This window comes from Larus michahellis, chromosome 4, assembly GCF_964199755.1.
Source record: "Larus michahellis chromosome 4, bLarMic1.1, whole genome shotgun sequence".
Classification (NCBI taxonomy): domain Eukaryota; kingdom Metazoa; phylum Chordata; class Aves; order Charadriiformes; family Laridae; genus Larus; species Larus michahellis.
In genome coordinates this window covers 61,382,261-61,397,828 of record NC_133899.1, presented here as the reverse complement: position 1 = coordinate 61,397,828, position 15,568 = coordinate 61,382,261, and the positions used below count along the sequence as shown (strand labels likewise).

The window sequence follows — 15,568 nt, the reverse complement described above, 5'->3', positions numbered from 1 at the left end:
CAGCCTTCACTCAGTTCAATCTTGGTCTCAGAAACCGTATCAGTTTAATTCATACACTTCAGCAACATTTATTTAACCCAAATCAAGGCCAGTGTAAATTACTGAAGTTCAATATAGTCAGAAAAAGAAACAGTAAAAAAAAACTGTATGAAAATTGACACAGCTTGCAAAAGCAAGCAGGAATACAAACAAAACCCCAAGCAAATACCAAACAAAAGCTGTGCTTCCATGATCAGTGAGCTGAATCTTTGAAGAACTTCAATTTGTTATTTATGATGATTACAGACCATTTCCTTCAAATTTAATTGTTTATTTGTTTCAGTCACGAATAAGTTTCTTTAGGCATAAAAGTCTGTTCATTTATTCCAAAAAAATAATATTTAGGGGTCCTTTAAAGTTTTTTTTAACCTTTAACTTTCCTAATAGAATAACAATAACTTTGTAAATCTCCCAGGTTAGTTCCTACCATTATTTTATGCAGAGATTAATCTTCACTTTTTTTCCCAAGGATTTTTTTTTTAATGAAAAAAACTTCTTCACTATCAGCTTAATAACAATCTCAGTGACTTACAAAAAGAACTGCCCTACTACAAAACGGCAGCCTCTCTCTCCTCTTACTCACACTTAAAAAGATGCGCTGGTACTACAACTACAGGACCGTAACAGGACTTGTATGAGCAAAAGTGCAAGTCAGAAGGCAAAGCAAAATGCATTTAATTTTTTTTTAAAAAGGCAAAACCTCATAAATTAAGCAGAACATTGAAGACAGCAAAAGCATCTGTGCATGTTCAGGTGATAAAGGTTTGAGGAAGATGAAGATTTTGCACTATTCTTCACTACAGAATGTGATGGGAACTTGCCATGGTAAGTTTTTCTGGTAACAACAATTACTGCTGACTGTAAAGAAAGGGTAAGTGCTGAGAATAATTAGAATTTATGAAGTGAAAAAAAAAAAAGATATCTGAAAAGCATTGTTGCTGGTTCTATTAGCAGATACAGTTTAAAACATTAGGAAATAGAAAGGTCAGGATGGTGTGTACAGAAATTATCTCAGAGTTATGTATCTCAATGGTATAGCTTTCTGCTCACCTAACTTAAAAAAAAAATGAAGCAAAATACGGAGATTTCAGAGAAACAACCAGCAACACAAAATCTTTCTCACAACTTTGTCACGCTTTCCTTTAGGGAACAATAAAAAGACAAGCCAATCAAAAGTATATGAAATAATGAACTACATTGAAAGATGTACTGCAAGTGCTAATTGTCTTCTGTCATAAACAAAAATAAAGGAGGTATTCAATAAGATTAAAGGCAGCCAATTCTGAGCAAATAAAAGGAAAATACTTTTCTATCCTGCACATTATTATCTTGCAGAATTTGTCAGATATTATCATGGAAACTAAGACCTCATCAGGTTTCACAAGAGGACTAAGTGCTTAGTTGAACAAACGGAACAGCCACAGCTGTTGCAAAATATAAGAAATAAATTTAGAAATACCTATTTTAAATATATACATTTTATATAGATTTATATAAAAATAAATTCTCGAGGCTTTTGGGCAGAATTCAAACAACACTGGGATAAAACTTCCATTTGGGATAGATTCACGTAAAATCTGTAAGCAGTAGTTCTTATAACACCATATGTATTATTATGTAATGGTCAGCCCTGGAAGGAGGAGCATACTAATCAGATCAAGTACTGTAATTCTATATTTAACCCTTGGGGCATTACTCTTAATCTTCAAACTGTCAGTGAAAGACCAGACTAAGGTAAACTTCACTCCATTTTTCTTCATACAACTCATTCATCCTGTGCTAAACCTCTAGATCTCTCACATCCCTCCTAATTAAATACAATCACAATCAGTTCTGCCCTCATAGGGAATAACAAAAACCATCTCTGGGACCAACAGCGTGGCACATCATTTGTGCCTGTGTATCTAAATGCACGTTTGATTCAACTGCTTGCAGAGGATTTGCATCCATCCACATAACCCAGGGCTGTCCAAGTCCCCCTGGGCTCTGATCACAACTCATTATATATTCAGAAAAGTAAAAGATAGCCCAAAAGCATGTCTTTAATTATGTGTTGCCTTGCTATCTTAAGTTTATGTCAGACCTTGATGTTTTTGTGTTGATCTTTCTAAGTGAGCTTCCTGGTTCTTTTTAATGAATTAGCTATGGAAAATCATTGAGATAATTATAGTAATAGATGGAAACACATCATTAGCACATGCAATTATCCCATTTACCAACTTAATTACGCTGCGTTATATTCTGTATTTTTTTTTTTTTTACTGGTAGCACAGGTTGAAATATGCCTTTTAAAAATAGCAATGTATATTTTAAAAATCAATACATATTTTAGCTTACAGGCATGCCAGATTGTTTAATCATGTCTAATTTTTGTTTTCAATAAAGATAAATTTTCTTTTGAAAGCACACTTTGCAATTCAGTGTATTCTTTTAATCTCAACATTTAAAATACAATCACTACAGACCGCTCGCTTCCATACAAGAGTCAAGATACCTTCTTATGGGCATAAAGAAACCCCTCTGCTTTAAGAGATTGCATTTCAATATTTATTTCAATATGTAACAACTCATTTCATTTAAGTTAAATACATGAGAAAACTTCGATTGACAGGGTTTAGATCTGTTTTACAAGACCAAATAGAACTCTTGGTTATTTGTAAAAATTGTTGTATGATCAGTAATTTAATGATTTTCAGGCAATATAACACATTGATATCAAAACAATACATGTTCTGGACTGTTTATAAGTCAAAAGAGATTTAAGATGCAATTGAAGAATTTTCATATGCACTCCAAATCCCATTTACAAGAATGATCCTGATAAGGAGCAGAGCATACAAAAATTGTGACATTCAACTATTTAAGTTATTAGTTCTATTATATTTGAACACTGTCTGAATATAGAATAATCTAGGATTATGCAGTCCCATACTTCAGTTAATGCTTCCCTCATACACGCCATTAATTTTTTCTTCAAAACTAAAGCTATTTCTATATCCTTACCTAAAATATCCAATCCAAGGGTTTCTGCTAGATCTCTTACACCGTCAGCTCCGAAAATGTGTGTCTCGTGCTTACATTTGGGACACTGGAAAACACTCATATTTTGAATTAGTCCTAAAACCTGTTGAAGTAAAAGAAAGGAATGTTCAAACCTGGGATTCAAGCGTCGGTATTTCCATTATTCACCTCTGACAACAGAGATCATCAACAAAGAATCGACACAGAGTACTCATTTATAATGGGAAGTAGCAGTAATATCAGACTCATTATTATCAACTCTTACTAGTCATCTTCCGGTTTACTATCAATTCTGCTTTATTTCAAGTTTTTTCACAGCTATACATCTCAAAAGATTAACAAACTTATTTGTAACAAAAAGTACCTCTTGTACAGGCCTATCTTTCCAAGAACTCTCCCGCCCCTTTTTTCATTTTTGAACTCTGAATACTGGAAGAATTTTCATGTTGTGCTTTATAGCTTTGTAATTTGCAGTTTCAGGAAACACAAAATAAAAACATACCATTACAAGAAGTGACACAATCAGACATGCTTTTAAGATATTTTTCTAAGTTATCCTGTAGGGAAATGTTTTCAGAAAGAACCAGATTTGCTATTCTTCTGAAGAGCAGAAACACATTTTAAAGATCAAACAACAGAAATAATTATGTGAAACTAAGTGGCAAAAACCACAGCATAAAAATCTGATACATACACATTAGGTGTCTTTCTGTTGATGCCAGATGTTCAACATCATGCTTGCAAAGTATGTCAAATGAAAATTTGCCAAATCATGCACACAAAAATCTTCTTTCACAATGTACAATAATGCTAATGACAGCATTGATCTCATTTTATTCACCTAGTAAACAGAACTGTTCATTGAGGCAGAGCAGAATTTCTCAAAAGTGATGAAAACAACATGCAAACAACTACAGGGTGAAAGCTTCTACCCACCTGCTAATCAACACAAAACATGATTTAAGAGGTTCCATGGTACAAAATTTCACTTTAAGAATTTTATGTTATCTAGATATGTCCCACACACTATAGCCAAGTTTTAAAAACATGAATATATATTTTCAAGTGCAAAAAGCTGTTACGTTGTAGCTTTTTCGTTTTTTAAATTTCCCTGAGCATTCTAGCTTTGTGCTTGAACAAGCTGGCCTACTTATTAGAGGAATAAGTATCCACTATGTTAACAAAGCAGATCTAAAAGGATATACCACTGTTCAATCCAACCAACAAGTATTAAGAGTAAATATACAACTTTTGGCACCAAAACCGAAAATAAAAAAGTGTGTTATTTACAATATCTTAATAAAAATTTCCTTATATCTAAGCTAAAACTGATCAAAACATTATCACCTGTTTTTCCTACATATTTCACACTATTGTGTAAGAAGTCTTCCTTTACATATGTAAAACTTTCAGAGGGTTTAAAGCAAGGAACATTTTAAGGAACAGTACTAACAAGAAAACAAACAAACAAACAAAAAGATTACCTACTTTCAATTTAACACCACAAACTTTCCCCATTTTCTACTCTCCCTCGGGGACTGCCAGAGGAGCAAGAAGAACAAGTTTCTATTTACTGGCACAGTATTACAGGTAATTTTCTCATCCAGTTCTTAAACGAAGAGAGACATGGCATATTACATGTTCAAGGGTACAAGGTGCAGGGATGGTAAAAAGGGCTCTCTACAGCCACACTCTTCTAGTGCTGACCTCTGAGCAGGCATTCATCCTGCTCTCCTTTAATTTAAGTCATGGAATTTTCACTGTGTTGGTAAATCGCAGAACACTGGAAGGAGTATTATTTGACAAAAGAAAAATAGTATTTTAACTAGGGTAGAGGGAAGCCATTTTCTGCAGCACAGGAAAAAAAAGAATTCGACATTTATACTTTCCATGAATTAATTCATCTTCAGGTAACTTGGGGTTTGAACTTTCTGTTCTCCTCAAAGCAGTCACACAACGTATATGATTCAGTCAATTCACAATCAAAGAAAAGCTTATGTAGTCTACTATTATTTTGTGAATAGTTAAGGTCTATTACAGCTGTTTTGTTAATTCTTTGGTAACCTAATAACTAAGAAGTCTTTCTGACACAGTTAATGCAAATGCTGGGATACAGCTGTATCCCCAATGCTAAATCAGTTTTAGAGCTCTTATTCGCTGTCATTTTTGTTCTCACTGCAACAAACCTTACTAAAAGCATTACACAATCATTTTTATTTTTTCAGTGTTGTTTCTGTCAGCCAACGAGTAGTGCATATTTATTAATATATGAATCATTCTTTTGGAATATGAAGTTGCCAATTATAAACACCCAGAAATACCCAGTTTAACATAGAATCTGTGCAAACATACACAACTTTAGTGCTGAAGTGTATTTTTAACATGCATATTTCTGCAGATATATTTACAGAAGGAAGGGAGTTCTGTAGGATCTTCAGAGCTTTTCAATCTGCAGACAAAGTAATAGGTCTTGCTAATCCAGTCAGTAATAACACTCATTTTCCTGCTCAAATAATAATACTGGAAAAGCTTCAAAGCAGCTGTTAACTGTCTACACAAACTACCCTGTAAGTATGTGTGAACCCTACTCTACTGCTTAGGGAGCTCCTTTCCCTGTACATCTCTCACCAAGCTTGGCTCAGTAATTATATGAAATTTAGTAGCATGAGATGCACCGCAATACAGGAGCTAACCTATGGTACGGGAGGAGAGGACAGTTACAATGCACGGAACTGAATTTCATTTAGTTGAATCATCATTTTAAACAGTGAAGAGACGTCTATCAAGAAATAACAGTAAACGAAGAAACCTTTCATTATAAATTATCGGCACACACACACTGTTTCTGAATGTTTACCTGTTTCTTATGCTCAATTAATCCTTCAGTTACACAACAAAACATACCAAAATCCAAATATACTGCCTTCTAATTTAAAGAAAACAGAGTGAGAGAATGAAAGCCCTCTGTCTGTACAGAGGCAGGCAATTCCTGAGAAATCCATTCAAGTCGTTCACTGCACTTAAGGATGGATGGCGCTGAGGTTCGACTCCGATCTGACGGGGACTGAAGTGGTCAGGGTCACAGTTCTGCAGCCTGCCATCGACTCCCTACGTAACCATCAGTCAGTCACTAGACGTTTTAGTGCTTCAAGTAAATGTGCACAATAATACCCCTGTCTTCCTACCATTTGTCTTATAACGAGCAATTTTTGGCTCTAACTTCCACTCCCAATTTGAAGCCACAACCTCAGCTGGGTACTCTGGATGCTATAGAAATACCAGTAACTACATAGTCAAATAAACAATTTTCTTACATCTTAGAAGGACATACATAGATAGCTGTGTTTATATAAGCAGCTTTTTGAAACCTGTGAAATCCACAACATCTCCTTTCAATTCAAGGAAACTACCGGAAAAGTTGCAGATTTAACTAAAACCCTGCCTTTTCCTTTCAGGGATATGATTGGTAAGATAAACCATACCAAAATGAACCCAATTTCAGCAGGTGAAAATAGGCAATTTTTTCCTAAATACTCAAACTTATTCACTTTTTTTTTGTCACCTGCCCAGAGCAAGCCTCTGGGATGCATGAAAACGATGGTCAAACTCACATAACGGACGAGAATCTTGAAACTTCTTGTGACAGGAGTCAGCAACACCTTGCAAACTCCTTCCTTAGCAGGTGGGCTTCACCACACAAGAGATGGCACTCCTCTTCTAATGACTATGTCCTAAGACTGAAAATAAGACTTTTGCATTGTAATCCTGGTTCTAACGCCAACTCTCATCGCCAGCTTTTAAGCTGTTCCTTCAGTCATTCTTCTCTGATTTCAATGCAGTAAAGGACAAACAATGTTAACAATTGTGACTTTACTGTGGTAACACTGCATATGTCATTGGAGGTTTTGGTAAGTAATGACTGGGGGGGTGAGGGGAAGGTGGTGTATATATGCCTATATGTACAAGGGAGGGACTCCAGTTCATTAAATATAAGTAAGCATACTCAAAGACTCAGAGCTCAGCAACCTATAGGCTCTCCGCTTCTTTGAAAAGCAGACCCTGCAAGCGCTTTTCTAAAGATTCGAGTAAAATTGGATTTTAAAAATTAGATTTTTAAAGATCAGTCAATTATATAATCAGGATCCGCAATTTTAGCACAGTCCCACAGATTCCACCTCTTTGACGTAAACCTCAGGTTTGAAGTTCTCCCTCAAAAATTACGTAACTGAACTTTCTTTAGATCCTCAGATTTAGTTCACACTTAGAAACGTTAAGACACAGGCAGGAGCTGCTTTAACACTGAAGTAAATGACACATCTGTACTGCTGTAGGTACAAGATTAGAATGAAATGAAGCAGCACCATGAGAAAGGTAAGAACTCCTGACTGGTTTAAGCGCATTCAAACTCGGCATCTGGCGCAACAGCTTTGCTGTGACTTTTCACTGGATTTAGAAAGATCTGAAAATTCCAATGAATTAAAATAAGTCACATTTAATATCTTATTTACCACTAGTCAAATTAATAGCAGCAATAGCAGCCAAGCCTATACTAGAATGCACGATTTTCTTAGAGGGCATTCTCTTCAAAGAACATCGAACAAAACAGACTTAGAAAGAAATCCTGGTAATTTCTCATTCAATCAAAGGGAAAATTCAGCAAAGTACTAATTTGAACACTATTTTCTTTGAAGAAAATAATTTTGCATCATTGTGGCAAACCCAAACATAAAATCAAAACAAACATTAGGTAGGTTATTCTTCTGTTATATATACTAGTTTTTCTCCTAGTAACAAATGATAAATACCACTATACCTCCATTTTGGTGCAAATATGTTTAACAATAAGGAATTTATCAATGTATTTCCCTTGTTAACCTATTCTGTAAATTAAAACAAAAAGGGAAAGCAGTCACTTCAAGGTTTCTGTTGCACATTTTTTAAATTAACAAAGCGCTACCTATGAAATAAATCTCCTTTCTTAACAAAGAGTAGAAGTGACCTTCACACAGGTAAGCAAGAAAACACTTTTTATAGTAAATGGCTTTTTTTCTTTACTGTTTAAAATAAGGAAGCATTTCAGTTTATATTTTCTCTGCACATTTCAAATGAAAAATGAATCTCTTCATGAACATACTCTAGAGTATAACATTCAGTTACTTAGCAACTTGTAGCACACAGAGAAAATATCGAGCCAAAGATGTCACCCTGTTTAATATTTTCTTCTAATCCTTATGAATATTGTGGATATTTTTAAATTTTGCATTTCTCAAACAAGCAAGCTACCATGTAAGCTATAAACCTCATGAAAAATAAAGTGATATAGACAGCCTTCTACTTGGCATGACAATCACGGAGCCCTTCAAATGGCAAAGTGACAATTAGGTACACGCAAATCTTCCCAAAAACTTAGATTTCCTTCTTAAAATGTACCAATATATGATTTTTCCACATTTCAAGAAATTTTAGATTTTAAGTTGAACACAGATAGTGCTGAAGAGGATGCATAGAGACAATATAGTAAGACAGTAGAATTGGAAAGCCCACGTTACTTCGTGAGATACTCTGTTTAGCAGGCTGATCCATTTCAGGTGATTAAACAAACTGATTTAGAAGAAATAAAGTACTATTTTGATCCTGGCCTGAGAAAACGCTTTCCCTTCTGTTAAAGCAAGCTCCTAATACAGGTATAATATAGATTCTAAGCCTTTTTTTTTTTTTAACAAGAATTTACAAAATTCAAGTGATTCCTGAATGGTTTGTTTACCTATTGCATATATGGATTTTTTTTTTTTTACATTTTGGAAAAACAATCTACGGGTATTTTTAATGTAGAGGCTTACAGGTACGTGGACTTTTCTAAACATTTCAGCTCCTTTGCGTGCATCCAATAAAGCCACGTCTTGCGGAGTGGAGATGATCACAGCTCCTAGGAAAAGAAAACATGAAATACCATTCAAACGTGTATTATTAATTACACTTTTAAATATTTTCACTGTTTAGTACATGCTACTAGATTCAAAGTAGTTACACATTTATACGTTTGGGGTTTTTTTGATTTAAGGAAGAAAATGATGCTATGTTTTTTATTATGAAGAAATGACAGACATAATTTAAATATTTTCATTGTAAGTTTTTCTATGCAGAAACCATTTATATTTTCTAAATGAGAAAATCGATCTAGCTGTCATATGACCATGGATAGAAGACAACACGGTCCACATGCTGACAGGTTTCAGAGGTGGCACTCTGTGAATATCTACACAGTAACTGTCCCATCCCATAATTACATGTGAAAGCTTTTGATTTAACAATAAGCCTTATCCTAAAATCAAGAGGCCTGTAATCAGACTGTTGCTTTCTGAACCTGCTACACTTTCTGACAGGCACAACCCTGAAATGTGTTACATTAGACGCAACACCAGTGCATTTGTACAAACGATACCACAAAATAAGAGGCCAATTCGCACTAGGTTTGAAAAAAGTATAGTATCGCTCACTCTTCAGACATGGCTCCAGGTTATCTGATAATTAGTACTCCCAACAGTTATTAAACATATAGAACAGCTAGAGCTCTTTGTCAAAGGTTACATTCTAAAGTAAGCCTACAGGTCACTATCCTATACTATCCCATATTATTTCTTCATTAATATGGACTGCAAAACCAATACAGACATTAGAGTATCTCCCATCTCTTCACAAAGAGCATCTTTTTGCTTATGTTCAGGGGTTTCAAATATTATTTCTTTGAAACTTGCACCAAGAATCAGTTCACGCTTGTCCCTATTTTAGAAAAATGGAATGTAAAAGAGGACATTAGTGGTCAATTGATGAGCCCTGGCTTCACAGTGACCATCCAGTCTCCAAAGTATCTGTTACAAAAACAGCTCTGCAGAGACACATTAAGCCAGCCTCGCACAAGAAATTTATGCCAAATTTCACACAATTACAACAGACAATGTTAGATGCGTGGGACGGAGTTTCCTATTGGGCCTGCAATTCCCAACCCTTGGTGTAGACGGGAAAGGAAGCGGTGGGTAGCTTTCCAGAGGCGCACAACACCAGCGTCACTGACAGGGGCTGGAGCACCGGGAGCCTTGGCATTCCTGAGCGCCTTCCCGGCTCTGGCATCGCTGGGACAGGGAGCCCTTGTCCCTTCGCAATGGCCCCACGCCGGCTGCCGAGTGGCATCTTGCTTGCGTGACAGCCAGCCGTTTCCAAACACCGCCTGACAGCGCGTTTGAATGTTTTCGACCAGCGTTCTTAACCTCTAATTTGTGAAAGAAAAATACAATCTGGCACCTCGCTCCTGAAAAGCTGCCAATCTCTGCCTTACATAATATTAGACACAAGTCCAAAAACTGAACGGCATATGTAATGTACTAAGCAAATGCAATTTCCCTATTATTCGCTAAAACTCCGGCATCCGAGTCATTTGCTGTTTTTCCAGAGCCAACCTGCTTCCAATGGCATCGCAAAGAATAACGTGGAAGCCTTTCAGTGACATCCAAGTCACCTTAGCTCCTTCTTTCACTATGTGGAGGGTTACGCTTTAGAGCTGACACTGAAATGTAGGGCTAATTCCACAAAATGAACGCACCCTTCCCTAAAAGCGCAGTCCACAAATAAGTAATTTAGACTCAATGTCCTCAAGCTTTCTGCATATCTGTAAAACCAAGATCTTTCAATACTCGTACAAAATGCTTATTACTGCTTTCTTTTCAAACAAAATGGGAAATTTGTGTATACACTCATGTTAATCATTTCACACTTTTGTTCACGCTCTTCCCCTAAGATGCTGGCTCAGCATTCCCTGGATCTTCAGGTAGAAGCTAATATGCAGTTCAAAAAAGCTGAAATCTACATTTTCTTGTCCATTGTTAATGTTTTTAAGACTCCGATAATTGGCATGGCATGAAGGACAGAGACTATGCACAATGAAAACCCCCACTAGAACCACAAGCAGCTTATTCGAGAGATATTTTTGACTAACAAATTCTGTTGCTAGAGAACCTCACCCAAAGGGGAAAAGCTAATACGCCAGAAAGGCCCGATGGCACATTGCAGAGTTTATGCTGCCATAAACACCAACTCCCTGTACAAAAAACTCTGGCTTCTGAAATACATGAGTTAAAATTATGCTTGTGGACAACTTGCGTTGCACAGAGTGAAAGCCAACATGCCCAAGAAGCTGCTGCTGAAGGTGGAACAGATGTGTCTCTCCCATTTTCCTTTTCACTCTGAGCTGGATTACAGGCAAAATTTATTCACAGTCAGCTTGTACTGACTTATACCAACGCCCTTTAAAATAAGTATCTTTTCTCTTTCTTTGGTACAACTGCTAGTCCAGCAAACCCAACCTGACGTTCAAGAATTCAAATTATTAGCAGCATTATTTCCTTCACTACCAACCAAATATGGCAAATGAGACTTTTCAAGGCGCTCCCCTCCCTGAATAAGTTTGCATACGTTTAATTCAGAAAGCGATTCAAACGACGAGCAAGAAAGAACACAGCCCACACTTTCTTTGCTATATTGGCTCTACACGGTTAACAAGAATATCAAACAGTAAAGAGTTATTTTGATCAATAAAGTAATGAAATATAACTGAATTCATGCACACAGCACATCTCTTGAAGCAATATGTGCAATGTTTACACAAGCCTCTGTCTGAATGAGGCAAACTAATGCTGACAAATTGAACAGAGACGTTGCAGAAACCATAACGCTATCACACTGCACATTAAAATATATTACAAATTCTGTGTTTGCAGTTGTGTGCAGAAGAATAATTTCTGTGCCTTGAGCATACTAAGGATATCTAAGTTGAGCACATTTAGGTTTAAGTGACATATCTACTTATTCATGCATTCCATTTATTTTTGTAACTTCACCGTATTTCAGTTGACTAAAAGCTGATGCATGTTGCATTAGTAAAAACTATGCTAACTATATTTTTAATTCTTAGCATGCATAATATATATAGAGAGAACTAACAATAGCCTGTAACACTGATGTTTGCCTTTCTTTTTTAATCCCAGGTACTTAATATTCAGTAAAAGAAAGGTGTGCCTACACAGCACGTTGGTACTTACCCTTCTAGTGGACTGGTGTTCAGGAAATTACAAGCACTGAAACAGCCTATAATTTTTGTGTATAGAAAATATTACCTATATTCACTGCGTCATTAAGGTTTCCATTAGATGCTCTGGGTTACAAGGCATAAGGTGGAATCTCTCCAAGCCTTAGCTACAGTCAATTTATACCCAAGCAAAAAGCAGGCAGGTCTAAAATGCAGCTGACAAGCAGCAGTTTAGAAGGTCTACCTTAGGGTGAAAAGGATCTAGCATACTCTTTTTCCCCCCCAGTGCCTTCAAAGGCAGACTTCAGAACCAGGCTACGCACATCTCATCCAGACAGATGATTAAGGACCCTTCCACGCACAAGTATTAGACTGTGTCTTGTATCACCCTGATTCTTACTAACTTCGCAAATAATGCCACCCCAAAACCTGTAAAGTGAAGCGTAACTGACCAGAAAGACTGACAAATAAGAGTTCTGGAGGATAAAGACACAGAAAGATATACTGCATTTTTCTAGTAATTGCATCTGCTGACTGCCAGGCATTGAATGCTCTTGCAAGGAACCACATTCAGACCTCAGTGCAGCTGTGGATGGCCTGATCTGACCACACCACTCATGCACGTTTTGTAGCTTTTGCTACCTTTTTCACTGCATCAGTTTCAAACTTCTAGGTGAGACTTTCAAGTTATAAATAGCCTGGTGAATCTGAATCTCTTCAGAGTCCTTCTCACCTTCTGTTAAGTTTCTTGTTACTTCATAGGTAAAAGGTGCCTGGAATTACAGATATAGTTTACACTTGAAGATGCGGAACAAGGTCTTGTAAGAACGAAGACTTCTGTCTTTGCTAGAATTTCAGCTGGTGATGATTACAGATACACGAACATTAAAAAAATGTCCATCTCCTTGGATAAACCTCGTAAAGAAGTTCCTTTAGCTTTTGTATGTGACATCTCATTACAACCAGCAACCAAAAAGAATCACTAATGTGATTTTCCCTTAAGGGATCCTTCCTTGAGACTCGTAATACAGCTCACCACTGTCCCAAAGGCTGGACTCCTGGCTCTGCCACACCTCCAGCCTGCTTGCTGCCTTCTTTTTGGAGGAGTCTTTGAACAACTGGTCAAACACTGTATGTTTCCAGCAGCCACACATCCTCTTCTGCCCACGAACTAGCGGGTAATTAGAGACTGGGGCACCACCACCTTGCCCACATTAAAAGAGAACATAAATCTTAGAGCAAGCTTCTTCCTCCTGGCAGAAGCCACTGAGCAGACGAATATCACAACTGTCACCCTGAAGTTAAACTGCCCTCATCTACCAGATCAGTAAGTATATAACATCCCTTTCACACTAGTTCACATGGAGAAAAACGTGGAAAGACAACTCTCACTGTATTAAAATGTTTGGGTTTGGTCTGGCAAACAGAATACATATGTCACACAAATGCAATTTGGGATGCAATATTTATTTAGCAAAGTGAAAACCCTGAAAACATTTGTAATAACATCTGTGAACAAACATTACTTGCAAAGTATAGGCATAAAATAAAAAGCTACTCCCTCACAGACACTCTGCCACTTTCCACTTTTCCTTAGCTATCTGAATTATTGGCATTTTTCTGCTTTACTCCATTCCACCTCCTGCTTTCAAGGGCATTTGCCAATCACGTCCAGATTATAATGAGCGTTGTACTAGGCCAAGAGCAAAATCCAAATAGTCTCTTTTGACAAATGAATATGTTGGGTTTTATTAATGAGAGGTATTAATCCAAAGAGGAGAACGAGGTAAAAGAGTGATTCTACTCCACAGAAAAGACAACACTCAAGACTACTTCAATCACCTCCAAAAAGCATTCTGGTTTTTGCTGTTTTCCGACAGAAGTGGGGGTGGCAAGGGGCAGATTTAAACATTTATTTTTTGCAGAAGAAATAGCTAGAGGAGAGAATGCAGTACCATTATTCATATGGATTTCTCTCATCTTTTGCAATTGTCAGCCGAACACTAGGCTCGTTTATTCTTCCTATTCAGAATAATTGGTCTAAAAAAACCCGAGGAAATTGCAGCTAATCTAGTACTTAACATACACTTAGCCACTGTTGCCAGACCTTAGAGAACTTCAGTTTTCAAAGCCTCCATACTTCACAGCTTTTTTTCCCCCCATACCTGAAAACTATTTTTCAGGAATGATAAAATTTAAAGAACTTGCCCTGAATATACTATCACTTCAGCTTGGACAGGAAACGTGTGTTAAATCAACCTCCATGAGCCAAGAATTAAATTTAAATTTATATTGAAAGAGTGTGAGGCATTAATGTGTAAGCTCATACTGTATTTTGGTCTCTAAATTAAGTTTACAGAGTCTACTGGGTCTGGCACTTCATAATGAAGTAACCAGGAGTGTCCAAAGCTAAGACAACCCTGATGATAATTTGCATTTGTCAACTAGATTTTTTCTGACAACAGAAGCAAACTATTTCGGCATAAAAATTATATTTAGATGAATACAAAGAACTATTTCAAAATCCCCACTGGTGTGACTAAGTTTTATTTGTTTTTCGATCTATGCTAAACCTGCTTTTCCTTTCTCGCAGTTATTTAAAGTACCAAAATACAGCATGAAAGAAAAAGAGTAAATCTACATGAAAATATGATATTAAAAATATTTGCCATTCAAAAATACATAAAGTAAAATTTACTGTTACCCAGATGGCTTCCATAAAATACCTGCAAAAATTTACTGTAGAAACTAATGATGTACCTCCTCCATAAAAGAAGAAAGCAAGCTCAGAAATGGAGAAAAACGTTGTATATTATTGTTAAAGTAAAAGGAAAGATCAGATGCCTTGCAACTGTGATTTGCATCAAAGTACAAGATATTCAACAAGGGGGAAAAAGACACTTACACAAAGAGCAATGACACAATACAGATACACCTCTAATCTTAAATTGTATGCTACGTGCAACTTGTATGGCGGCATTGGAGTTTTTTTGATCACTTCTCTTCAGAAAAGGCAACAGAACAGCACCATGCCTACTCAGCTTGCAATTTTAGTTAATTTAAAAAGACACCTTTATCTCACAAATCACAATTCTTTTCCACCCTAACTCACGCATAATTTTTTTAAACATCCAACACTGTTTTCTATTTAAAAATCTGATTTGCAATTCTCTTTTTTGCTGTTATTAATGCTCATTTCTGAACAGACGGTCTATTCATCACCTGGAACTTCCTGTTCTGGTACATTATTGTATGTTGAGGCAGGAGCTGGTTCTCTCCTAAGTCCCACACACGCTATAAAACGTTTGTGTGCAAGTCTACACCCTGGTCTGTGTGACACTGACATAAATATGAGTAAATAGTGTGGTTCACCAGTTTGGTATGTCACATTTCATTCAGAATTTAAAAATGCCAAGTGTCTTCACGTTG

The 15,568-nt window shown here is 36.5% G+C and overlaps 1 protein-coding gene across 3 annotated transcripts in view; it reads right to left on the bottom strand.

The window, feature by feature from the left end:
- Window positions 1–15,568, bottom strand: part of NUBPL (NUBP iron-sulfur cluster assembly factor, mitochondrial) — an 86,798-nt gene that overhangs the window by 12,135 nt on the left and 59,095 nt on the right. For all 3 annotated transcript variants that reach the window (XM_074585113.1, XM_074585115.1, XM_074585116.1), the window contains 2 exons: window positions 8,901–8,986; window positions 3,043–3,163 (listed from right to left, as the gene is read on the bottom strand). In XM_074585113.1, the coding sequence (XP_074441214.1) occupies window positions 3,043–3,163; window positions 8,901–8,986 (207 nt within the window). The remainder of the gene's footprint in view (window positions 1–3,042; window positions 3,164–8,900; window positions 8,987–15,568) is intronic.